This window comes from Xenopus laevis, chromosome 1L (genome assembly GCF_017654675.1).
Source record: "Xenopus laevis strain J_2021 chromosome 1L, Xenopus_laevis_v10.1, whole genome shotgun sequence".
NCBI classification, from domain to species: domain Eukaryota; kingdom Metazoa; phylum Chordata; class Amphibia; order Anura; family Pipidae; genus Xenopus; species Xenopus laevis.
In genome coordinates this window covers 45,701,279-45,728,063 of record NC_054371.1, presented here as the reverse complement: position 1 = coordinate 45,728,063, position 26,785 = coordinate 45,701,279, and the positions used below count along the sequence as shown (strand labels likewise).

At 40.6% G+C, this 26,785-nt stretch overlaps 1 protein-coding gene across 6 annotated transcripts in view; it reads right to left on the bottom strand.

The window, feature by feature from the left end:
* Positions 1-26,785, bottom strand: part of LOC108719599 (protocadherin Fat 1) — a 144,477-nt gene that overhangs the window by 95,607 nt on the left and 22,085 nt on the right. For 3 of the 6 annotated variants that reach the window (XM_041589041.1, XM_041589042.1, XM_041589043.1), the window contains exons 1-2: positions 22,424-22,863; positions 3,210-6,501 (exon numbers count right to left, since the gene is read on the bottom strand). In XM_041589041.1, the coding sequence (XP_041444975.1) occupies positions 3,210-6,501; positions 22,424-22,513 (3,382 nt within the window). In that variant the 5' untranslated portion in view covers positions 22,514-22,863. Of the gene's footprint in view, positions 1-3,209; positions 6,502-22,423; positions 22,865-26,785 lie in introns of those variants that run through there. The other 3 variants (XR_005966765.1, XM_041589044.1, XM_041589045.1) reach the window with 3 other exon arrangements.

Sequence of the window (26,785 nt, the reverse complement as noted above, 5' to 3'; positions counted from 1 at the left end):
ACCAATGAGGATTAATTATATCTTAGTTTGGATCGAGCAATAGGTACTGTTTTATTATTACAGAGAAAAAGGAAATCATTTTTAAAAGTTTGAATTATTTGGATAAAACAGTCTATGGGAGGTGGCCTTCCCATAATTTGGAGCTTTCTGAATAACAGATCCCATATCTGTACTAGTATAATATTTATCATTGTTCTTTGTTTTTATCAGTTTTTTTGGACCTGGCCATCCAGCCAGTGAGGTCAAACTATTCCCAACTAACTAGGTCATCCTCATATTCCTTTTTTGGTGATTAAAACACATGAATCAGACTAAGATGAGATGCCGAGGACTATGGAGCAAGAGTAACTCAATGGATCTCTATAAGGAGAAAGTCTGCAAACTGAGTTAGTCTTGTCTTTATAATAGCTAGGAATGCACTGCCACTGGAATACGTATAATTTTTTCTTACTTCTTCTAGAATAAAGATTAATAAATGGCTAATGGGATCACTCTATCAAGGCTATTATAGGAACAACTTGTATCTAAATAAATGGTTTATAATACAGCATGGCTTCATGCCACTGAAATCCTCAAACTTTATTAACATAGGTATCACACCCAGCTAGAGATAATACACCCAACAGAAGACTGACATATTTAAAAGAAGCTAAAAATGCATGTCGCCAGTGGATTGATATGTAATCTATTTATAAACAGCCATTCCTAGAGCTGTACAATTAGAACTGAGTGACAAACACCTAACAATTCAAAGTGCCCTCCATATTTAATTAGCAGTTAATCCCTTCCCCAAAATAGGGAAAATGCCAACCTTTCACCATAACTGTAATTATGCCCAACAAGTAGGAGTCTTTTGAAGAGAAAAGTTTTCTACATTATGCTGGAAAGCACTTCATCAATTATCCAGTTGATGGCAAACATGATTTATGGACAGCAACTGCAGAGATAATGCCTACTTTTCTTTTTATTCATGTAACATGAACACAACGGAGGCTCACAATCTTTCCAGTGCAACTTCTATTGAGAAGCCCAGACTTCACTGACACATAACAAACCAACCATTGAGGAAAGCACCTATTGCAGCTGGTGGTGGCATGTGGGTAGGGCATGCATGGATCAGACATGAGAGACTAAGGCAGTGATTCCCAACCAGTGGCTCATGAGCAACATGTTGCTCCCAGTGGCCTCAATGCAGGTGCTTGTTTTTTAATTTCTGATTTGGAGGCAAATTTTGGTTGCATGAAAATTAAGTGTACTGCTAAAACTCTTGTAGCGGCCAGTTCACATATTGTCTAATTGTCACAGAACTTATTTTTTGCCACCCAGGAAAATTTTTTATGCTTGCTTTTCTCCCCAACTATTTTTGTATGTGGCTTACAGGTAAAAAAAAGGTTATGGACACCAGGTCTAAGGCATGTTGGAACCCTACTGGTCAGAATCCCATGGTCAAATGTAGTCTTCGTGTGAAGGCACTACTCCTGTTCTGTTTTATTTATTTTAACTATTATTCTGTTTCGAACACAGCTTTTAATAGAAGGGGGTGGGTGCCCTGTCAGATTAAAAGGTATACAAGGAAGGTGGTGAGTTAGGTTGCAGGGTTAGAACAGCTTTGTTGGTGGCAGTATGAGACAAATGTATTATTTGTGCCCTTTGCCATGTTAACATTTGTTGTTAGCCAATTCATTTACTAATGAAGCCATTCATTTCTCCACAGTGTTGGTATTGCTATTGTTAGGCACAGCAATGTAATCAGGTTTTTGCTCCTGAGTAGACATGTATCCACCTCACCTGTATGTATTTATTCATTTCCCTCACTTCTTTTCACTGGCTTCTTGCATAAGAATAGAAGTTATAATGCATGAAATTTTATGGGAAATATACAGTTAGGGTTGCCACTTGCCTGGTGTTTTACTTTACTCATCGTAAAAGATGATTGTTTGGCTGGACACCATGTTGCCCCCTAAGGTGCTAGGCCAGTGATCCACAACCAGTAGCTCGTGAGCAACATGTTGCTCCCCAACACCTTGGATGTTGCTTTTCAGTTGATTCAGTGGGCTCAAAGAAGATTCTTATTTTTGAATTCCTGGCTTGGAGGCAAGATTTGGTTGCATAAAAACCAGATGTCCTGCCAACCAGAGCCTCCTGTAGCCTGCCAGTCCTCATAGCCCAAGCAATAGTCAATCACAGCCTTATTTGGCACCACCCAGGAACATTTTTCATTGATTGAAGACTTCCATAGATATGTGCACACGTACAAAATATTAAAATATTACCTCATACTCAGCATCACAACGTTTACAGAGCTTTGACAATGCAGTTACTCTCAGTTATACTGGGGTAGGACCCTCACAAGTCTAATGTTTTGGGAAGCTGAAATTTTTCATAGAATGTTTATTCTACAAAAATAAAATTCAGTTACTAAAGTTCCCAATTACATTTTCTCCCCTATTTTTTTTTTCTTTTAATTTGATCTACAACAGAATTTGTTTTTTATAACTACCAGTACAAATGTGCTGGTGCCACAAATGTGTGTGCAGTAATGAAAAGGCATAATTAGCTTTCTTCGTTGACGCTTGCAATTATCGCCACACAAAAGTGGAATCTTAACACATATAATTGCTCAGAGAGTAGCACCTGGTTTTGCCTTTTTTTCAAAAAACATTTATGCCTCATAGTTTTAAATATTTAAATTATAAATGTTAACTCTCAAGGTAGCAAAAGCTTGCCTCAATGAAACGAAGGCTGTAAATACAAGGTATTCCAGGTGGTACTTTTCCTCTGCATTTTTTTTGAAACTAGGTAAAAAGTAATAAATGCAATATCATATCAACATATATTTCTATATAAATACATAGATACAAATGCTATCCCCTATTTTAAATCCATGACATATATTATACAAGGGGGGAAATGACGGATTTCAAATATCGAATACTCAACTGTACATCAACAAAGCCAAGGAAATTAAAATATTATCTAAAGTAAAAGTAATACATTTTGTCATGTATTATATACTAGTAGTATTTATACTATAGCAATAAACTAGTATACAAACTATAGAGTCTAATAATGCACACTATATTCAAGAGGTCAGATGGCAATAACTTCTAAACCTCAAATTCTAAAATGTTGCTATTATCATCCATCTGCTCCTACAGCTTCCCATTATATAAGCAAATAGTTTTAAAGAATAGCAAAAGCATTATTACCTTTTTCTTCATGTATCGTAAATACTCCAACTCCTGATCCATCCCTTATTGAATATCGGATTGCCCCGTCTCTTCCTGTATCCTCGTCATGAGCTGAAACAGTCATCACTGGTGTCCCAATGGGAACGTCTTCTCTAATGGAACCTTTACTTACAAAGTCTGAAAATAATGGCGTGTGCAAATTCTCATTCACATCAATGAGTTCGACATCAATGTAGCAAGTAGAAGACAAGGAAACAGGTTTGCCACGGTCCTTTGCCCGGGCAGTCAAGTTGTAAACCTGCTTCTCTTCAAAATTCAGCTCCTGAATGATGCGCACGGCTCCGCTCACTTTATCCACTTCAAATTTCCCATCACCATTTTCCAAAAGGCTAAATCGAACTTGACCGGAAAGTCCTACATCTGGGTCATAGGCATCCAGCCAGGTTATCACTGTGCCCACTGGAAGATCTTCTCGAACTTTGACATGATAGTTTGAAGGAATGAATACAGGAGGGTTATCATTCACATCTTCTACTGTAACTTTTAAAAGAACAGAGGAAAATAACAGAGGTTCGTTATCTGCTTGGTCCCTGGCTTCTATTTTTATTAAATGCGTGTGCTGTTTTTCCCTGTCTAATGGTGCAACTGTTTTGATAACTCCAGTTTCGCTATCAATTGTAAAGATATTGGTGTCAGTAAGAATAGAATATTTTACTTCTCCATTAACACCCAAGTCTTTGTCCACAGCCTGTACCTGAATTATAGCATGGTGCCCTTCCTCGTTCTCTTTTAAATGAACAGAGTAACTATCCTGCAAAAACTCTGGTGGGTTGTCGTTCACATCAAGAACACTGACATCTAAAAGACGCCATGAGGACTTCTGTGGTATTCCAAGGTCATATACTGTAATATTTAAATGATACTGATCTTTGAGCTCTCTGTCAAGTGGAGATAAAATTTTTAACCACCCAGTTTCCATATCCACAGCGAAACAGCTATCATCATTGCCTCCTGAAATGGAATAGAGTAGTTTCCCACTGAAACCAGCATCAAGGTCATTGGCTTCCATATGGATTATACTTGCTCCCAGGGGTACATTCTCTTTAATTGCTATTATGCTAGGGAGGGTGCTTTTAAACTGAGGGGCATGAGTGTTTGTCATGTGAGAGCCAAAGTAGACCTCCTCCTGTGTTCCACGATTAAACAGTTTATTTGCTTGTAGAAGGCGCTCGGCAAGCATTTTAGCAACACCAGTCTCCTCACAATTTAAGTGAACGCTCTTGCGGCTTGAAGTCACAGTAATGTTAATGTAAATTGGTTGGGCCAGGTTTTCTCCATCTGTAGCTGTAATCTTCAGACTGTAAAAAGAGACTTTGCTTGCAGGTCCTTCTGAAAGAGGCTGTTTCAAAGAAAGTACTCCAGAATTTGGATTCAGTGTAAATAAGTCCAAGTCATCTCCGGATTCAATTCTGTACTTTACCAACTGAAGTTCATCAGCATCTATAGCAGAAACAGTAGTTATTTGTTCTCCAACACCAAGGTCCTTAGGGATGGTGCCTTCACAATTAATTTTCTCAAAGAGCGGTATGTTGTCATTTAGGTTATTTAAGGTTATTGTGACCGGGATTTCGATCTCTCTGCGATAAGGCAAACCCCAATCTGATGCTCGAATTTTTAGAGTGTATATTCTAGGCATCAACTCATAATCTAATTCTTCTAAAGTAGTAATCACGCCAGAGAAAGCATCGATGGCAAAAGGCTGAACATTGATGTTAGCAATGCTGTAGGTAATGAACCCGTTCTCTCCTTCATCGTGATCAACAGCATGGACACTGAACACACTGCTCCCTACTGGAGCATTCTCATCTACTACAGCTTTGTAAGAGGTCTGTGTGAATTCAGGGGTATTACTATTCGTACCAAGGACTTTGATCAACACTTTTGCAAAAGCTTTCTTGTCGCTTGTCACAACATCTAGTTCAATGTGGGATAAGATTTTTGCTCTGACTGGCAATAAAGTGGAAATGAGGCCCGTGTTTGGATTTATACTGAATCTGGTTTTGTCTGCACTATTTTTGAATGCATATTTTATGTGGGTGTTACTGGGCACTGCTTTTACTAGAACCACAGGTGTATTAGGAGGGGCAAACTCACTTATTTCCGCCCTGTAAATGTCTTTTTCAAATTTAACAGCACCGTGTTTAAATCTGGAGGATGTCAAATGGATAACTTTAGTAGCTGAAAACTGTGGTGGTGAACCCTTGTCTTTTGCTTGGAGTGTGAGATTATACCCAAATGGCTGCATTTCCCATTCAGTCTCTCTAACTGCTACAATTTTGTATTCCTTACTTCCAGGTGAAGTCCTAGTTGTTTTGAAAAGTTGCAGAGGATCACCAGCAATAATACTCAGAGAGGCAATTTCACCATTGGATCCTTGGTCATTGTCATCTACTGTTACAATGGCATATGTTAGATCTTTATCCAGTTCTGAATGAGTGAGCCGAACGGCAGCGATGACCGGGGCGTGTTCGTTGGCTTGTTCTATGTAAATATTCAGTCTAGCCATACTGCTAATGCCACTGCTTCCATACAGTTTCAGTCCACGATCCACAGCAAGGATTTCCATTTCATAATGGTTGGTCTCAGAGTAGTCAAGTCTTCCAGTCAATACTATAGTACCACTGGTGGGGTGAATTGCAAACATGTCTGTTCTTTCCTTGAAGCTGTAGTAGAACTCTCCATTTGTCCCTATATCTGCATCCGTAGCAGTAACTTTACCAATACTGCTTCTTGTTGCTGTGTTTTCTGGCAAAGACACACTGTAGGATGTTGGTGAAAATAATGGTCTCAAGTCATTTGTATCCAGTACCTGTACCCTAATTCGTGTGCGGGCTTCAGAATTTGAGTTCTTTTCTACTGCTTTCACAGTAAGGAGGTAGTTGTCTCTAACCTCTCTGTTAAGGATAGCGGTATTACCGCCTTTGGTTCGTATCCTTAAAAAACAAAAATCTCCCAGGTTGTATTCTTCAGCTTTAAAGATGTTCTCATTGTCACCAGAGATTATTTTGTACTTTATATCCCAAGAAGGATCTTTCAGGTAAATCCCCATTTTTGTTGGGGAACCAACATAGGTCTTGGCAGCTGAGTTTTCATACACAGTGGCATTGTACAAGTACTGAGTAAACTGCATTGATGAAGAAGATGTGTGCAGTCCATGGCTTCCTTCACAGTTGCCAAGATGCTGCAGTATCAGCAATAATAGCAGCATGATCAAGTATCTCCCCATGGTGGTTGAAGAATGTATTATCTCCTGTTGAGAAGAGATAAAAGAAAGATAAGTTTCTGAAAAAAAGCAAGCCAAGTCATGTACATAAACAGATTTATTTGCAAGTAAAAATCTACTGGATCTGGAATATCCTTATGCTCTACATCAGGGATCCACTACCAGTGGCTCATGAGCAAAATGTTGCTCCCCAACCCCTTGGATGTTGCTTCCAGTGGCCTCAAAGCAGGTGCTTATTTTTTTTTTAAATTCCTGATTTGGAGGCATGTTTTGGTTGCATAAAAAAACAGACCTTCCTATAGGCTGCCAGTACACACAAGGGGCTTCCAAATAGCCAATCAAAGCCCTTATTCGGCACCCCAAGAAATTTTTAATACTGGTATTGCTACCCAACTTTTTTTATTTAAATGAGGCTCAAGAGTAAAAAAGGTTGGGGGACCTGTGCTCTATGATATGAAGTTTTTTTATTATATGGTACATGCAGAACCTTTATCATACTGTATCATTCTTAATAATCCTCATCCCACAAAGCCAGATGTAGCTGTTCACAAGGGATAGATTATAATAAATTCTGAATGTCCATAATCAGCCACTTGGAGTCTCTGCCACTTCTATATATGGTACAATCCTTCCCAACCCACCATTGGGCAAAGCTGTCATAAGGGGTGCTGCGAGATGTAAAAGATCAAGTGATAGAAGTTGCCTTGGCTATCCAAAGCCTAGTTCCTTCATATATCAATTTGCTTTTATGAGTGTTTGTTGCTTTGGATACATTTTTATGGAACCATGTGCCTCCTTTCCCCATGAGGATCCATCTAGGAACACAGACGAATGAGTCACAGAAACAGTACATAACTCAGATGTAATCATCATAGGTCTCAAAATGGGTCAATAACATATTCTCTTTGATATTGTGGGAATTTACAGCCCCCGGAAAGCTTCTCAATCCTAAACACACGAGTACCACAAATGCTGTCAACATGTCTGTATACAATAAATCAACATCTAGGGTGTAACAAATGATTACAGTGCGAATACAGCATTGCTCATGTAGAGCTGTCAAAATCACAGGAAACTGCTTTACATTCCAGTGAATTCACTTGTTAATATTAACAGACAAAGCCTCTGTGGCTTCCGCATGTAGAATCCTGCATAGTGTAGTATTCCTAATCTCTCCCTGAGCGGGCCGTGGTTACTTGCCCAAAACAAACATTTAGATGACAAAAATGTAATAGATATTTGTAGAGGGCAACCAGTCAAGATATACGTAGATTTACATTTATTCTGAAACTCAAACAGAAATGTTATAGCCTCAAGACAGCAGTTTTATACTAGGAATGCAGCAGCTCCAGCAACTTTGCCATACACAAGAGCTATGAAGAACCTGTAAACTTGTGATGTCATCAGTTGTAATTTATGATCATCAATGTCACTTGTATCACCGAATTTTAGTTATACAATGTAATGTATAAACATCGCCTTGGAGTTTCATAACTATTCACCCTTCATCTAAAATAAACTGATATGTGCTGTAATTCAGTCTTTACATACTAAAATTGTAGAATTTCCACTTTTAGAAACCTTTAAAAAAAAAAATTCAAAATGGAACAGCCAAGGCCCTTTAGTTAGTGTAAACGGTATTTATTGAGGCCTGCCAATAACCGCTTTAGAACTGAAAAGCACTTATATGGGTGGTGCCAGGCATTCCCCCAAGTAAATGGGAAGTGCCAGAGTTGGGTTCATGTATGTGAGTAAAATACACCAGAGGAGAAAAGATTTGTTATGCCATCAGCCTAGCTTTATTATACATACAGTAGTTCAAACATGAAAACCAATAAAAAGTAGCTGATGACATTTAAGAAAAGTGCCTGAAACTGCCTCTAGCAGCACCCAATGGAAATAGCTTGAAACCTGGTGCTCCAGTAAGAAAGCTTCTCAGCCTGAACATGTTCACTAGAATAATTTAGGGTTGAAAAGTTTTTTCCATACAAGTTAATGATTGCCGATAATATTCCTTTGGAAACCTCAACACACCTAATTCACCACCACATTAAGGCACAGATAATCATAAATCAGTCATAAATCTGTCCAGAACTACAATGGCAAGATCTTCTGCCAAAACCTCACTTTCTGATAATGAACATTTGGGGCAGACATTTTGCAACTAGGCCTATACTTGACCAGCTTAAAGGGATACTGTATTTTTTTTTTTTTTCTTCAAAACGCAGGTAATGGTGCTGCTCCAGCAGAATTCTGCACTGAAATCCATTTCTCAAAAGATTTTTGTATATTTTATTTTGAAATTTGACATGGGGCTAGACATATTGTCAGTTTCCCAGCTACCCCCAGACATGTGACTTGTGCTCTGATAAACTTCAGTCCCTCTTTACTGCTGTACTCCAAGTTGGAGTGATATCACCCCCTCCCCCCCCCCCCCCAGCAGCCTAACAAAAGAACAATGGGAAGGTAACCAGATAACCGCTCCCTAACACAAGATAACAGCACTCAACAGTAAAATCCAGGTCCCGCTGCGACACATTCAGTTATATTGAGTAGGAGAAACAACAGCCTGCCAGAAAGCTGTTCCATCCTATAGTGCTGGTTTTTTCTGAAAGCACATGACCAGGCAAAATGACCTGAGATGGCGCCTACACACCAATATTACAAGTTAAAAAAATACACTTGTTCAGGAATGGTTCAGGAATGCAATTTTATATTGTACAGTGAATTATCTGCAGTGTAAACATTGTAATTCAGAAATAAAAACTACTTCATAAAAATCATGACAGAATCCCTTTAAAGGCAATATAGAAAGTGTCTTTCTGCCCCGTAAATCTGGACATACACTATAATATCTGCTTGTTTCACAAGGTTGTCTGCCCGACCAAGATCTGGACGAGTTTTGGCCCATCTGAGGGCCCCGTACACTAGCAGATAAAATGCCAAATCTGTCTAAAGGACATAAATTGGCATCTTAAACATGTCTGGGTATGGACACCTTTAGATGGGTGGCAATATGCTTATAAATGGCCCTCCATTGCCCTGAATGCTAAACACTTGAACCTTACTGATGTGCTTTTGGGCCAGGCAGACTCTAAAATGTTCACTGCCCTTACATGTTTTTTTCAAAAAATAAAAATGTGAAAACTAAAAACTTCAAAAAAGTGAAATAAAACAATGCTTTTCTAATTATAAAAGAAAGCTAAGTCACTTTATAAATAGCTCCAATTTACGACAGGCGTTAATAGGAGATAAAACACTATAGTCAGTACAGGCAGTAACAGTTACACTGTTAAGCAATTGTTAAAGGATGTGAAATTCAGCCTAAACAAACAACTGTCAAGGACACAATGGAACATTCCAAGCTTCCTGGACAGCCTTTAATAATTTCCGATTGCATTTGCTATAGCATACTTCACACTTTCTTGTTGAAAAATGTCTGCATTGCTTTCTTCTCTTTCCACGGGAGCTTTCAACTGCAGCCTAGTATTTCCGCTTTCAGCTTCCCTACCCATGTTCAAACATCCTGAAGTGCAGAGACATCAAAAAAAAAAAAAAAAGCCCAAGAAGAATGTGAGCACTTGTATTTGCACAGGTTTTCTCTTGCACAAGTGCCCTTCCAGTATTTTACCTCCATTAGAATAATCCATTATGCAGAAATAAAGAGATGTTTTCCATCTTAAAAAAAATATTGTAACCCTCAACCGGAATACCGGCTTTATTAGCCCGCATCTTTGGTTGCAGATAATATTTTTTGACAAAATTAAAATTTTACCTAGCAGAAAATGTATCTTCCTTCTACAAAACTACTGTTTACACACAAATATACTCTATTTCTCTACTTATTCTTTACTTATGGTATGGGATCTATTATCCAGAATGCTCGGGACCTGGGGCTTTCTGGATAACGGGTCTTTCTGTAAATTGGATCTTCACACCTTGACACTACTATAAAATCATGTAAACATTAAATAAACCCAATAGGCTGGTTTTGCTTCCAATAAGGATTAATTATATCTTAGTTTGGATCAAGTACAAGCTACTGTTTTATTACTATAGAGAGAAAAAGAAATTTGTTTTTAAAAATTTAAATTCTTTTATTATAATGTAGTCTATGGGAGACAGCCTTTCCGTAATTCAGAACTTTCTGGATAACGGATTTCCGGATAATGGATCCCATACCTGTATAGCTTAATAGGACAACTGTAGTATAGAAGAATAAGGAGCACATCTGTGTTTATTTGAAGCTTGACAAAAAATGGGCCGAATAACGAACAGAATCCGGATCCTAATTTGCATATGCAAACTAGGGTTGGGAAGGGTAAAATATTTTTTACTTCCTTGTTTTGTGATTAAAAAGTCACACCATTTCCCTCCCCGCCCCTAATTTGCATATGTAAATTAGGATTCGGATCAGCCCGGCAGAAGGATTCGGCCTAATCCAAATCCTGCTGAAAAAAGCAGAATCCTGGCCGAATCCCGAACCGAAACCTGGATTCGGTGCATCCCTAGTTTTTTTAATTTACGGTTCAATTCTCCTTTAAAGGAACAGTAACACCAAAAAATTAAAGTGTTTCATAGTAATGAAAATATCATCTACTGTTTCCCTGCACAGGTAAATCAGATATCTTTACTTCAGAAACACAACTATAGTTCATAAACAAGCTACTGTGTAGCAATGGCAGAGACTGAAAAAAGGCTATATAGCACAGGTTAAATAGTGGATAACAGATAAAACCATTCTGTTCTACAGAGCTTATCTGCTGTGTAACCTGAGCCTTTTCTCCTTTGAATGGCTGCCCCCATTGCTACACAGCAGCTTATTTATATAAACAATAGTAGTGTTTCTGAAGCAAACACAGCAGTTTTACTAGTGCAGTGCAACACTACATTATATTTTTATTAATTTAAAACACTTTAATTTTTTGATGTTACTGTTCCTTTAATCCCAAGCTACAAGCTGTATAAACGCACATTGGCTCTGGCTGAACAGACGCTTGGGACATTCATAAATTGCGGAAATTCACAAGTAAAGTGTACCCAGTTGAATTGAACAACTCCTGAGGCCCCATTAACAATACCCCAATGGAAAATATAATGTCCTATGACCAAACAAAAGTAAATTGAAACGTTTCCTCTCCGTGACCTACAAATGGTTATTATGCTTGCTCTGCATTGCATTCCTGGTTGGGTGCAGCCTGTTCGCGAGTCTTTAAAAAAACGCCCGAAATGCATCAGGTGACATACTCTGCGTGCTGTTTTAATGTGGATTAGTAACAGTAATTGTTTTTAAGCAACAAATCGATGTTACGAAACTCCATTCTGAACTCCTGTTCGTGAATCTTTACTCGCTTTAAAAATAAAGTGAATTAAATGCTCCTTCCACTACACCTTAGAACAACCACATCCCAAGTGATCTTTAGCATCCTACAGTTAAAATCACTGGAAATCCTTCCTTCTTATCAAACTAAATGTCATATCATCCCCATGCAGATCAATGGCAGTGACAGCTTTGGGAACACTGGCAAATCAACAGCATTACAGCTGTGACAGGTCACCATAAAGAGAACACTGAATGGGAACTCTACAAAAGGGACTGACTTCAATCATAACAATCCATCTGTCCATTGGGGAGCCTAACAATGGTGACACACAGCAGATGTTCCTGAGCAAGGGAATCACCAGGCGTAATAGCTAATCGCTATCATGGGTTGAGAAAGATTGGCATTGCTGAAATCCCAGTTCATTCTTCCTATACAAATACATTTAAAAAGTCTTGGGACTGTGGGGTGAGAGGAGTGAGAGGAGTGAGAGGATGCTGGGAGTTGTAGTACCTGTACAATAGCTACAATAAAACATATGACCCAGACACTACTCTATAATGTGTCCAACATCACTTTTCCCGACTACAAAAAAATAATGTATACTCCCAATGGATAGCACTGATTTTACTTTTTGTATACATAGAACATGTTGGGGCAGTGGGTAGACCAGATCAGCAGCACCAACATTTAGAGGCACATTTATCAAGGGTTGAATTTCGAATTGAAAAAAAACGTAGAATTCTGAATTCAAAAAGGCCAACCAAAATGAAGTCAAAGTTTTTTTTGGGTCGAATAGGTCCGTATTCGACCGGATTCGAATCATACGAATCAAAGTAATAGCGCATTCAGTCAAATTTGATTCAAAGTTTTTCCCCAAAAAAACTTTGACTCCAGATAAGTTCTAAGAGGTCCCCCATAGGCTAAAAACAGCAATTCGGCAGGTTTTAGATGGCAAATAGTCTGTCTAATTTTTAAAGAGACAGTACATGATAACTTTCGATATTCAAATTTTTTGCAAATTCAAATCAAATTTGGACTATTCCCTAGACGAAGTACACAAAAATAGCTTGAAATTCGAATTTTTTCAATTTCAAAATTCACCTCGACCTTTGATAAATCGGCCCCTTATTGTCTCTGGGTTTATAATCACCGTAAGTAGCTGTCAATCTAAATTTGCCTATGCTGCTTGGATCTATAAAATTAACTTGCCCTTTACATAAGCAAATCAATGACAGCAAGGGTTCTGGTCTGCTATCAATGTTTTTTTGTCTGAAAGAAAAGAAAAACGGCCAGACTTAAATCCCCAAGTTCAGTGGGTTGCAGGCTCCTAGCCTTATTTGGTCAAGCAGTATCTGAAAATGAAGTAGAAAGAGCTGAAGTTAAGCCTGAGAATTCTCCTATAAAGTAAATAGCTTTGGGGGCTGGGGGAAAAAGTGCAGAGCCTGACAGATGCCTTAGCCATCTGGCTACACTTACACCAGGGACCTACAACTTGTTGGCTTCCCAGCTGTTTCTGAACTACATCTCCCAGAAACCTGTAGTGCAACCACAACTGGAGAACTAGAGACAAGTAGAAGGCAAATGACCGACTTGTGCCCTGTCTGAGATGATGGAAGTTGTAGTTCAACAAGCGTAAGGTCACAGGTTGTCCTCTCCTTCTGTAGTGCCTCTGCTTTACATCAAAACTGCTCACTAAGAATAATAAAGAAAAATCAGGGCAACATTCCTTCTATGCAAAAACCTTTGATGAAATGTAAACAGGGCCGGGTTGTTTGTTTCAGCCGTCTCAGCACTAATGCAACACATGGAAAACAAATAATCAGCGGCAGAGCCAATAGCAGGAACTTATTGTGTGAATTTACAAATGTACTTGACAAGCCACATGCTGGGATGTGCAGTTCTGTATCAGCTGGAGGGCCCCAAGCTGAATGTTCTGGATCTGAAAGGGTCCCAGGTTCCCAGACCTAACAAGAAGCACCCTGCTGTATGCAAAAAAGACCTGGTAAAAAAAAATAAAAAAAAAATCAGGCTCTGCATATTTCGCCCATTAACACATTCACGGCTAAATGGAACTTGCTGTGACATTGCCACGGGCAGTGGAAAGGTTAATGTTGCAATTAGACCTATATCCCCCTTTCCAGTGTTCTACGTTTACTAAAGAGTAAAAGAGCTTGGCGGAGGCTTTATGCAGCCCAGATTGGGTGACACTCATTTGGACTCTTTTGTGAAAGCCACAGCGAGGTAATAAAAGTTTCCCTTTCTTCTCTCCACCCTAAAATGAGCCTCATTGTGCTTTCCCAGCACACGCCCTCTTAAAGCATCTCCCCAACCCCCACCCACTAGGACTTGTGCCAGCAACCCCCCCACTCACTGCCAAGACCCTCAATCTCTCTGCCTCCCTCAGAAACCCTAAACTAATTGCCCTGAAGTTCCAAACGTTTCTGCACCAAATCACTTCTGGAACTATCTGACTTCTCTCTCTTCTCTGAGCCGCAGAAGCAGCCCCACAAAAGGTACTGTCCCTCTCATTCCAAATCTGCAGTTGCATTAACTGTCTGTGCCCCAAACATTACTGGGTTATTAGGGGGGGGGCTCAAAAGACACCGTTCTACATCGTGGCCTGTCTGACTACTCTTTCCTTTAGAGTTCCCTCCCCCATCCTCTGGGATAGCCACATCGCACTCCTGTTGCATCCAAGTGACGGGTCCCCGGACAGCAAAGGGAGCTATTTTCCTCTGGCACAGTAAATCCAACCTCTATTCTTTCCAAAGGCACAAAGAACAGTTTGGCTGCTGGAAAATTATAGCCCTTTAGGAACAACAGCTCACGCCTATAACTGTACTGCAGTCACTGCCAGGGATATCCTACTTACACAAAGGAGAGTAGGGAAAGGGAGAATAACCATTCTAATGCTACTTTCCTAAACCTGCATCCGTCCTGCTGTAGCTGTACTATAACTCCCAGAACTAAGTGACCGGTTAAACTTTCCTGTTTTGTTCAGTTACCCTGGAGGTCAGAAAACCCTTTCTGGGGGATGGGTCATTATACTAATTTCCTAATCCATAGCAACCAGCTACTAGCAGAAACAGCAGAAAAACAATTGGAAGCATGGTGCAGATTGGTTGCTATGGGTCACTACCCAAGTAAAGTGTCCCCATATTTGTTGCTTATTAATTTTCTCTGTTGCTTGGGGAACAATTCTGGGACAGTCACTAATCACTCATGTATTCCTAAGCCTGACACGGGGCATTTTCTTCGTAAAACAAGCACCCCAATGTACCCAATCCACATCCCACTGATGTCAGTCACCTAAAAGTGATAGTGCACAGACCGCAAACATAATACCTAAAAAAGAAGCCAGCGCCACAGCTACCTTTTTTAGGTATTATTTTGTGGACTTGAGGGATACAAGTGAGAGCCGGCAGGGGATTGTGAACACAACCAAACCTAGGACTATAATTTGGACTGAACAGACCGCAAACATGCCTACAGTCTAAATGTTGTATCACACTTCTGTTCTCAGATCTAACACTTCAAAGGAGGGTCTGCAACTGTTGCAATTTTGTTTTCAAACACGAGAAGGGAATAATAGTCCCTGCTGAAGCCTTTATAGCAATTCATACCCAGAAACAATTCTATAGTTTTGCCAAGTAGCAAAAGCAATTGGTTTATGAATACCAGCAGAAAACCTAATTGCCGCGTTGATCTCACCCCTCCACTACCCATAAGCCCGTGGGGGTCAAAAACTAGACCAGGCCGATTTTCACAGGCGCGGGTTTCCACAATGGAACCTCACCAAACAAATGGATCTCATTGCATATGGCCCTCTTAGCAATTGAACTACAAAAAAAGTGCTTTTATCATGCGGCAAAGTGAGAACTTAACTCGGATATTACCCAACTAACACCCTGAGCATATCTGCCTAGGAGAATGAATCAGAATCACAACCAAAGAGGATGCTAAGTTGGAATGTAATTCTCCTCAAAGAGTTAAAGCGGATATTCCTCTACGGGATATTGAACTGTTGCCACTAATTACTTATACAAACAGCAGATTTTTTGTTTTACATTTTTAAAGGCATTGTTCAGTGTAAAATTAAAAACTGGGTAAATAGATAGGCTGTGCAAATTAAATCATGTTTCTAATATGGTTAGTTAGGCAAAAATGGAATGTATAAAGGCTGGAGTGACTGGATGTGTAAAATAAAAGCCAGAACACTGCTTTTCAGCTCTCTTATAGACTGGTTACCCTGGTTACCAGGCAGTAACCAATGAGAAACTTGAGGGGGGGGCCACATGGATCATATCTGTTGCTTTTGAATCTGAGCTGAATGCTGAGGATCAATTACATATTCACTGAACAGATATGTCCAATGTGGCCCCCCTTCAAGTCGCTGACTTAAGGTGGCCATACACGGGCCGATAAAAGCTGCCGAGTCGGCAGCTTATTGGCCCGTGTATGGGGCCCCCCGACGGGCTTCCCCGATCGAGATCTGGAAGGGATCTGAAAGTCGGCCAGATCTCGATCGGAAGGGACTAAAAATCCCGTCGGATTGCGGCCGCATCTGTTCGTTGATGCGGTCTCGCGATCCGACCGCCCGTTAGGCATCGTTAGGATCCGATAGTTGGCCGATACGGCCCACGATCTGATCAGCTCGATATTGCCCACCTCAAGGTGACATCGCCAAACGAGCGGATCTCTCCATGTATGGCCACCTTAACTCAGAGTTAGAGAGCTGAAAAGCAGGAAGTAGTGTTCTGGCTATTATATTAGACATCCAGCAACTTCAGCCCTTATACATTACATTTTTGCCTAACTAACTATATTAGAAACATTTTTTTATTTTGCACAGCCTATCTATTTACACAGTTTTTATTTTCACACTGAACTGTTCCTTTAAAGGGTTGTTCACATTTGAGTTAACTTTTAGTGTTATGTAGAGAGTGATAGTCTCCCTAGACAATCTGCAATAGGTTTTCATTTTTAATTATTTGTGGGTTTTATTTAGCTTTTTATTCGGCACCTCTCCAGTTTACGTCAGCCGTTTTGTTGCTAGGGTCCAAAGTACCCTAGCAACCATGCACTTATTTGAATTAAGGTGGCCATACACAGAGAGATCTTCTCGTTTGGCGATTTGTTGCCAAACGAGCGGATCTCTCCTTGATATGCCCACCTTGAGGTATATCGGATATCCGATTGTGGGCCCTAGAGCCCAAAGATCGGATCATAATACGGGAGTAAGGGTGGTCGGATCACGAACAGATGCGGTCCGCGATCCAACGGGATTTTTAGGCCTGCCCGATCGACATCTAGCTGACTCTCAGACAGATATCGGTCAGGGAAGCCCATCGGAGGGCCCCATTTACGAGCCAATAAGCTGCTGACTCGATGTGTCTGCAGCTTTTATCGGCCCATGTATGGCTACCATAAGAAACAGGAATATGAATAGGAGAGGGCATAAATATAAAGATGAGTAATTAAAAGTAGCAATTACAATAAATGTGTAGCCTTAGGCTAGAGTCAGACAATAAGGATTCTCCACATGCAGAGAATCCACTTCCCGGCTGCTCACCCTCACTTCTTCACTACAGTGGATTTCGGGCCGAAATGCTAAATTTTGCACCCGAGTGTGTTCTCACTAGAGCCGACACAAGACTTCAAGACACAAACACAGAATTCTGCTAGAGGTCGGGGGCTGAAATTGGCCTATGGATCTCAGCAGGCTGATTTCTGCCCCATCTGGCCCTAGACTTAAAGATAAAGAGCATTTGTTTTTATATGGGGCCAGTGACCCCAATTTGAAAGCTGGAAAGAGTCAGATGAAAAAGACAAATAATTCAAAAACTATAAATAATAAAGAACAACTGATAATTGGCCATTCGACAACATACTAAAAGTTAACTTGAAAGTGAACCACCCCTTTAAAATCACATTAAAATCACACATTGATATCAAATGTCAGGATGTGTAGCTCAGTAAAGATAGAGAATGGTTCTGGATCATTCTGCAAGTCACTGTGTATTAGTTGCCGCAATGCTTCACACTGTAACTAGCAGAAAGAGTTCATTTGTTCAGGCTACTTAGTTCTTAGGTTTTGTTTAGGCTTCAGCCCATTAGTGCTGTCCTTAATTATTAGATGATGACCCCTCTCGTGCTACTATAGTGCCGCTGATGTATACACAGGTGGGAATCCACAGCAAACGAAACATTCTGCAGCCATGAGAAAAGAAGTGATGGTGTGCCCTGCAGCAATACTTCCTCGGACTCATAAATCAGGAAGGGGAAGGATGTATGGGTTGCACACAGATCAGAACTTTGCACCATGTATCACTCAGCAGTTAATAACTTCCAGAGAAGTCAGTGACTCCTAAGGGTGAGGCTCTATACATGCACTGTATACATATACAGAGCTGGGGGTTAAGGGAGCTTGCAACTTCTCCTTAATCAGTTAGCCATTAATTCTATCCTGAAATTCCTTGCATGGAGTACTCAGGTCACAGACTAAGCTTTCTTCTCAGTGCAATGTCTAAAATTGCAGACAAACATCATGGAGGGGGAAGCTACAGCGCCCCTCTAAATTGTCTTCATCCATAGTTCTACTCCCGCAAAAAATATATATGAAGAATGAAGACAATTTAGAGGGGTGCAGTCTGGCTTCCCCCTTGAGGCTTGCCTGCTGTTGTATATTGAAATGGAGTCCATAGAGAGTCATATTTTGCCAAACTGAAACAATACATGAATAAACTACATGTGCAACTTCAATTGGCTTTGACCATGGGTAAATACGGGTATGGGACCGGTTATCTAGAATGCTCAGGACCTGGGGTTTCCTGGATAACAGATATTTCCATAATTTGGATCTTCATACCTTACGTTTATTAGAAAATCATGTAAACATTAAATACAAAAAATAATCTGGTTTTGCTTCCAATTTGGATTAATTATATCTAAATTTGGATCAAGTACAAGGCACTGTTTAAAAATTTGGATTATTTGGATAAAATCGAGTGTATGGGAGATGGCCGTTCTGTAATTCAGAGCTTTCTGGATAAGTGGTTTCCCATACCTGTACCCCCAATCTGGGTAAATGATTGCATAACAGTTGCCCCCCCGGACTCTGCTGAGCCCCTAGAGACAACAGACTCATGATGTTTCATGGGAATGGAGTTATATGCGTATGTATAGTCTGCTGTAGTGCTCATCATCCCTTTGTAAGGGCTTTACATTCAATCTGTAAAGGTACATACACTTAATAGGGTTTTACACCACCCAGCGTGCATTGTGCTGCTTTTCTGATGACCACCAGATGCTCAGTCGCCCGGGAGTATTTAGCCTCCGGCATGGAATTCTGTCCTATGAATCTATTTTGTTGATTCAGCAACTGTACTGTGCCTGCATTACAATGAAGCGGCCCAGTGTTTTAAACTGGCCATAGACCTGCAGATTATAGCCTATTGACAGCAATCGTATGTAAGTTATTTCCGACATAGTAGTGACAGTTTCCCATTTTCCCATTGATATTATCAGATACATGCAATACATGCAGAGCTATTATCTGTAGCCAATATAAATCTTTTAACCAGTCCGATCGAAAAATGTCAGTCCACACCTGGTCCAAAAATCGTACACACTGCCGTTTCGTACGATGGTATCTTTGTGTCTGTGGCCAGCTTTAGTCATGAGACAAACGTCACCCGATAGATGCTACTGACATACAACTCCCAGTTTCTCTGCTAGGTAGGATTGTGGGAAATGTAGTTCAACAGTTCATGATGCAGATTGGGTGTAACGCAAGACTCAATTGATCCACAGGATTGAGCATTTAATACTGGCATCAGAAACCTGCAACCTTGGGTGAATAGGGTTTATTTACGAACACTGGGCAACCAATCCTGAATCAGCTTTGATTGGCCTCCTGCAGGTAAATTACTGAACAGAAATCTCAGTCTGGTTGCAGTAGGTTACAGCGCTAAGGCTAATGTGTCCAGTGTTATTAAAATATACACAGCTATTCCCTCGGCATCAGAACTAACATTGCATAAAGGCTGAATGAAACAATGCACCCCAAATTCAGAGTAGCATAGTTTTCCCAAAGCAAGTGTTGCATTGCCTAGGAACAGCACTTTCATAACAGGTATTACACATAGGGATGCACAAATTGAGTCTAGCAGTTTTACTTTATATAGCAACTAAAGAATGCCCTAAACCTACAGATTGTAAGCTCTTGTGGGCAGGGCTCTTGAATCTCTTGATTCATAGTAGGACACCTATTAAGCATCTGTGTGTTAGGACATCATTATACAGCATTGTATAACTTGCTACAAGAACAGTGGCTGTCCAAACAAACTAAATATACATCTATTGCACCCCTTAATTATAATACCACCAGTGGGTTCAATACAGTAATGTGTGTCTTGGCCAAAGGAACTAAGGGTGGGCACTATGAGACATGTTGAATAATAATATATGCTCATCCTTTTAATATCCTCACATTTTCCAACAAGGGGTACTTTATTTATTATAATACACAGGTTTTAGTGAGTCATGTGACAAAAATGACATCACTAAGCTCCGTTTATAACTGATGACATCACTAACAGCCATTTATAAGGGGATCATTCATGGCTTTTGTGTATTATAATAATATTATGTACCAACAATATCCGTTAGTGCTGGGGATGTGATATAGACCAGCATTTCCAGACATGAGCCTGTATGAGAGCCAGTGCATACACCCGACTCCAGAACTGGATCGGCGCCAGCTCATATGTGAAATACCAGTCACTTTATCCAAACAAACACTTCCTGCAGCTCCATACAATAAATGAAGAACAAACAGACGATTAAAAAAAATACAGTTTAGATCGTTTTCATGGGTGTGTGTTCTTTCAAATATACACATTTTTGTATTGTGTGCTGAATGCCACCTTATCAGCCCCAGCCGACAGAAAACGAAATAGCAGGCAGTTTTACTGACCTTTCAGCTATCAGTCATGTGCAAGAAGAGTTACTTATTGTAAGGGGCTCGCCAAATTCCCTGGTCAAGTGGATCTGCAGAGCTGTGATTAGAGCGGGCACAGAGATATTACTGCTCACTGTCACTTCTCTGCCTGACCCTGCTCAATCTCACCAATGGATTGCAGCAATCGGCCACTTAAACTCCCCACTTTTTTTGGGACTGGAAAAAACAGTTACAAGGTTATGACTAACCTTGTGTGATCCTATATTCCAGCAAAATATTGATTTTATTAGATCAGCCGTGAAGTATACCGGCTGCTCAAAACTACAACTCCCAGCATCATTCGACGGCCAACTGTTATATGGCAAGCTGGGTCACACAGAATATGAATATTTATTGTGGAGACTATTTGCAAACGCAGAAATAATTGAAATGCATAGATTATAGGGGTGAAATATAGCGCGTGAAATATAGGTCACATACAGGGGTGTAACTATGAAGTCATAGCTGGGGGCATAAGAGGTATTTGTTCCCAAGAAATAAAGACTTTTTTTCAATTACTTTCCATTATGTATTTTTTTACTGTTTTTCCAAAACCAAAGTTTAATGTCCCTGTCTGGTGTTTGAGTCTGGCATCTCAGTAATTCAGGTGCAGACTCAGGACGGTTAAAATTTTGCACCATTTAGGTGCATATTTATCAAAGACTGAATTTCGAATTGAATAAATTCGTATAGGACCGTATTCGGCCGAATTCGAATCAATCGAATCGAAGTAATAGTGCATTTGATCGAATTTGATTGATTTTTCAAAGGCCCCCAATTGACTGCAAATAGGTTCTAGGAGGTCCCCCATAGGCTAAAACAGCATTTCTGCAGGTTTCAGATGGCGAATAGTCGAAGTCGAATTTTTAAAGAGACAGTACATGATACATTTCGATATTCAAATTTTTTTCAAATCGAATTTGGACTATTCCCTAGTCGAAGTACACAAAAAAATAGCTCAAAATTCGAATTTTTTTCATTCACCTCGACCTTTGATAAATCTGCCCCTCAGTTGATCCATTTCTCAGCAGCATCTCTGGAGTATTAGCAACTATTGTATCAAATTTAACAGCCGTTTGTAATGAAACCCAGTGATTGTGCTCAGCAGGGACAAAGATAAGAAATGTATCAACTAAATGTATCAATTTAGAACAGTTTACAGGGTCGGCGATCCCCCCCCCCAGCTGCTTTAGAAGTTGAACAATGACACTTTACACTATTAGAAAAACAGTGACAGAAAATAATTGGAAAGAGTCGTTATTTCTGGTGATCTATCTAAAAAATAACTAGTGGTTTGAAGGTGAACAACCCCTTTAATGAAAATGTTTTGGGGTCCTAATGATTTTGCTATGGGCCCCGGCAATAAGACACACAAAGAGCACGTTTCGCCCTTTCTTTCTCCCCTTGGCTGAGGAATCCAAACACACAAAGTGCTTTCAGGCTGGGACAAGCCTCTCCCTCACGCATCAAAGCCCCGCACTCAGAACAAAGCTCAGCGCTGCCGGGAGGCTTTTGGGATAAGTCGCTTCTTCAAACCGGATCCATTAGCGTCTATTCTTCCGCAGTCAGTCGCAATGCCATAGCGTTACTTTTAGCTCCGCGTCTTTGTTGTTGTACAACTTACCAGCCGGGAGCGACCGATTGTCTCCTGTCCGTTCCCCACGTGACTACACGGATCCCCATTGGCACCGGGGCGGTCGGTGTTGCAGAACATTCACCTCTTTCGCTTCTTTTTTCAGCAGCATAGCCGCACGGGGGAGAAGTCAGTCGCTGCGATTATATCTCCAGACAGGGCTCAGCGCACAGATACAAGTCACTCCGCGCTACGGCTGCACGGGGAGAATTCCACGCGATAAACACGGAGAGGAAAGTTGTATCCAAGTAGTTGAGGACAAGCCCAGGCAGCGGGGAAGGACTGGAGTGGAGGAGCTGCTGGAGCGGTGTGCGTGGCTCTCCCTGCCCATTTGCTGCCCCCTCCCTTCCTCCCTCTGCCTTCAACCCCCACCTCTCTCTCTCTCTCCCAAGTCAGCGCTGGGACACGGCTCACCAGAGGGGCCAGTGACGTCACAAGCTACCCTCCCCTTCACCAGGGACAGGGGCTTCCTACAAGGCATGCCTGTGTTTTAAAGTCTATTGTGTCCCCCTGCAGGGTTGCCAGGTCTATATTTCAAAACCAGCCCAAAACTAGCCAAGAGGCAACTTTAAAAGTAGCCTTTTTCAAATTTCACATTTTTCCAGTTTTGCCCATGAGGGACAGGAGACTGGGGTACACAGTTCAATATCTGGTAACTCACACCTTCTACACATGTTAGTCCCATTGCATGCTGGGTATTGTAGTCTTACGTTAAACTTGGCAAATTGGCTGCTTTCCAAAGTACAAACCAGCCAAAGGCCCAAAAAGTAGCCGCCTGGGCTTTAAATTAGTAGCCCAATTTGGCTGGAAACCCAACCAACCTGGCAACCCTGCATATTTGCAGCCACTCGCTCTATAGGAAAGTCCATGTGGCAGTGAAAAAAGGTGCTACTTTACTCTGCCCAAACTGAGCAGCGCCCCTAAGCGCAGCCAGTCGCTCCCCATACACGGTATTTTCATTATTCATTCACCTATTTACATTTACATTTTGCTGAATTGTGTAAGGGTGCAACTAGTTCTCCCTGGCTGAGTATAAATACTGACAGTTTCATGCTGGGTTTTTCCAACAATTTTATCGATGTAATACTTTTTTCCATGGTGTGGGCGGATTCTGCTGCATGTTCATGGGCTGGTGTGCTTTTACTATTATTAGCCTTTGTTTATATGGCACCAACATATTCCATAGTGCACTACACACCGGAAAGGACAGCTATCCCACAACCATACACACAACCCTACCCAAAACTGCCTTTACTCAAAATCCAATCTGGTGGCCATATACTCAAAAAAAGTTGCCCTATGGGCCTTCCCGACCAAAATGTGGCCACTAATAAGCTAAATATTGAACAGGCGGGTTTATCCTGCCAGGGCAAGGAGCAGATCGGCTCATGGATGCATGGTAAATTGAGAATATAATGGGCAGCTGGGGGCATAACTGGGTGCATCAGAGAGGTATAGTTGTGCAGCCAGAGACAAAAATGGGAGAGCTTACATTAACAGGAAAGTACATTACCAGTAAATTTGTAACACTGGCTGACTTAGCTGGTGTTTTATCAGAAATGCTGGTGTAACACCGGCCAGGTGGCAATCCTACATCCAAATAATACCCATATTACTGCAGGTACCCAGACCATTGCAGGAATTTACACTAGTGCTTTAATAATGCTGGGTGCACAGCTGCAAAACACAAAGTAAGGCTGGGGGCACACAGGGCAGACGATGCTCCACCTGCATTTTGTATGCACTTTCATGCAAAAATCCATTCCGTGTAGCTGCACACAGGCCAACACCATGACTGCCAGTGGAGCTACAAAAAGGAGCTGATGGAAGCGGACCTGCTCTTCTCCATCTGCTTACAAAATGTAGATGGAGAAAAGTGAATCGTCCTCCTAGTCTAAGGGAGAATCCCTAAAAAAGTCAAGTATAATCTGAGGGAAGCCAATATGTTGTTTATCTGCACCATCCTTTGATAGCAATCCCCACCATAACAGCTCCTTCAGAACTTCTACATAGCTTCACCCAGTTGCTACAAGGATGTCGTCTACAGGGTTGTCTGCAGGGATGTTGGCTGCAGGCTGGAATTGGCCATCCAAGTGAATATTTTACCTCCCAGAATGGCCAAGTGTTCTACTGACATCATCATTCCTTTAGTTTATGGTCCCTAAACTTGGGGTAGGGAAGATCCTGACACAGTTGTACCATCCCATCCCTCAGTGAAACACTGCTAACTGCCCACACATAGTGCCTTTTTCCCCTCTTAATATATGGTGTCAGAATGCATTTCTCAATGGCTAAAGGAGACAAAATCATATAAATGCTTGGTAGAAGCAAACTTATTTCAAAGCAAATATTCAGGACAGCAACAGGTATTTACCCGAAATCTTATGTCATTAGCCCCTGCAAACACAACCATCATCTCGCTGTTCCATAGTTTAGAAAGCTAAGGCCTAAAATCCAGATTGAAAATTGCCCATATACTCATCTGAACACTGCAAATAACTTTTTATGCCACCAGGATTAAGTGGCTAAGTCTAAAATCCACTTTACCTTCCTCTAGAGGATGAGCATATTCTAATCGTCCTTTCCTTCTTGATTTCTTAACCCCTTAAATCCCCAAAACGGCTGTTGTCTGGTGTCTTAGAACTCATTCAGTAGTATCTTCAAATCAGGTCTTAACCTAACACCCTTCTCATTGTGGTCTACGAGTACCCTAGGCAGCATATACATTCCTCTTCATACATTATTATTTAGTATCAATATTTAAATTACCAACATATTCTGTAGTGTAGCACAAACTGTGTGAGGTCACACGTGTAAACTTTCAAACAGGCAAATAATAGGTACAATGTTAAAATAACCACATAACTGACAGGGTTTGTTCATAAAGTGCATCAAAATAATCAAAGTTTTGGCCTACAGGGTTGGACTGGGCCGGTGGGACACTGGGTAAAAACCTGGTGGGCCCAGCGACCCAGACCCGCACCCATCTACAGCCCACACTCCCCCTGATCTCTTCCCTGCCACACTCACCATTCTGCTGGAAGATACAACAATTAGTATTGCTGACCATAGGCCTCTGAGGCTGACAGTTAGTTCAGGAGTTGCGGATTGCATCAAGCCTACTAGCTCTGGACATCAGCATTCCCAAAAGCTTGTCTGGAGATGTCATTTGCTCACCAGAAGTCAGATTGGTCACCCCTGTGACCCGACACATATAACTGTAGGCCAGACTTTTAACAACAGGGGATCTATTTTAGCATGGATATCTCATAAAGGTCTTCCTCTGCAAACAAACTGTCAGCTGTAACAATATCACTAAAACTCTAACACTGAATATAGCGAGGCAGGTTTCATTCAAAGGGGTTGTTCACCTTTACATTAACTTTTAGTAGCATGTGGTATTCTGAAAGAATTTGCACTTCGTTTTCATTTCTTATTAGTAGTTTATTTGAGTTATTTAGCTTTATATTCAGCAGCTCTCCAGTTTGCAAGTTCAGCAATCTGGTTGCTAGGGTACAACTTACCCTAGCAACCATGCATTGCTTTGAAGAAGTAGACTGGAATATGAATAGGACAGGGCCTGAAAAGAAAGATGAGAAATAAAAAGTAGCAATGGGTCAGTGACCCCCATTTGAAAGCGTCAGAAGGCAGAAAATAATAAAAACAAAAATGAAAGGCCATTTGAAAAGTTGCTTAGAATTAGGCATTCTATAACATACTAAAACATAACTTAAAGGTAAACCACCCCTTTAAATACAAATTCTTTCCATGTCAGGCAAAACAGTTGCAGGCACCATGAGCAACAAAGCAGAGCAACACCCCAAAGGAAAGTTTACTAATAGACTCTTAATAAATGGAAGACTCTTTCCACAATCTATTTTATTTGTTTAGTATAAAGTTTCATTGAAGCTTACATTCCCATACTATGAATTTGGGCATCTAGGTTCATACTAGTAACTGAAGTCCAGTTAGTGTGATTGCTTATCTGTTGGTTTAGATCTTTTTTACAATAATAACAGATTGATACATGTCCACAAATTTCCAGAAAGCATTTCTCTCCTAAAGTGCAGGCACAAGTCACATGACTTGGGGCAGCTGGGAAATTGACAATATGTCTAGCCCCATGTCAGATTTCAAAACTGAATATAAAAAAATCTGTTTGCTCTTTTGAGAAATGAATTTCAGTGCAGAATTCCGCTGGAGCAGCACTGTTAACTGATTCATTTTGAAAAAAACGTTTTTCCCATGACAGTATCCTTTTAAGGATCAATGACAGATACTGTTTTATTATCACAGAGAAAAAGGTAATCGTTTTAAAAAATTTTGATTATTTGGATAAAATGAAGTCTATGG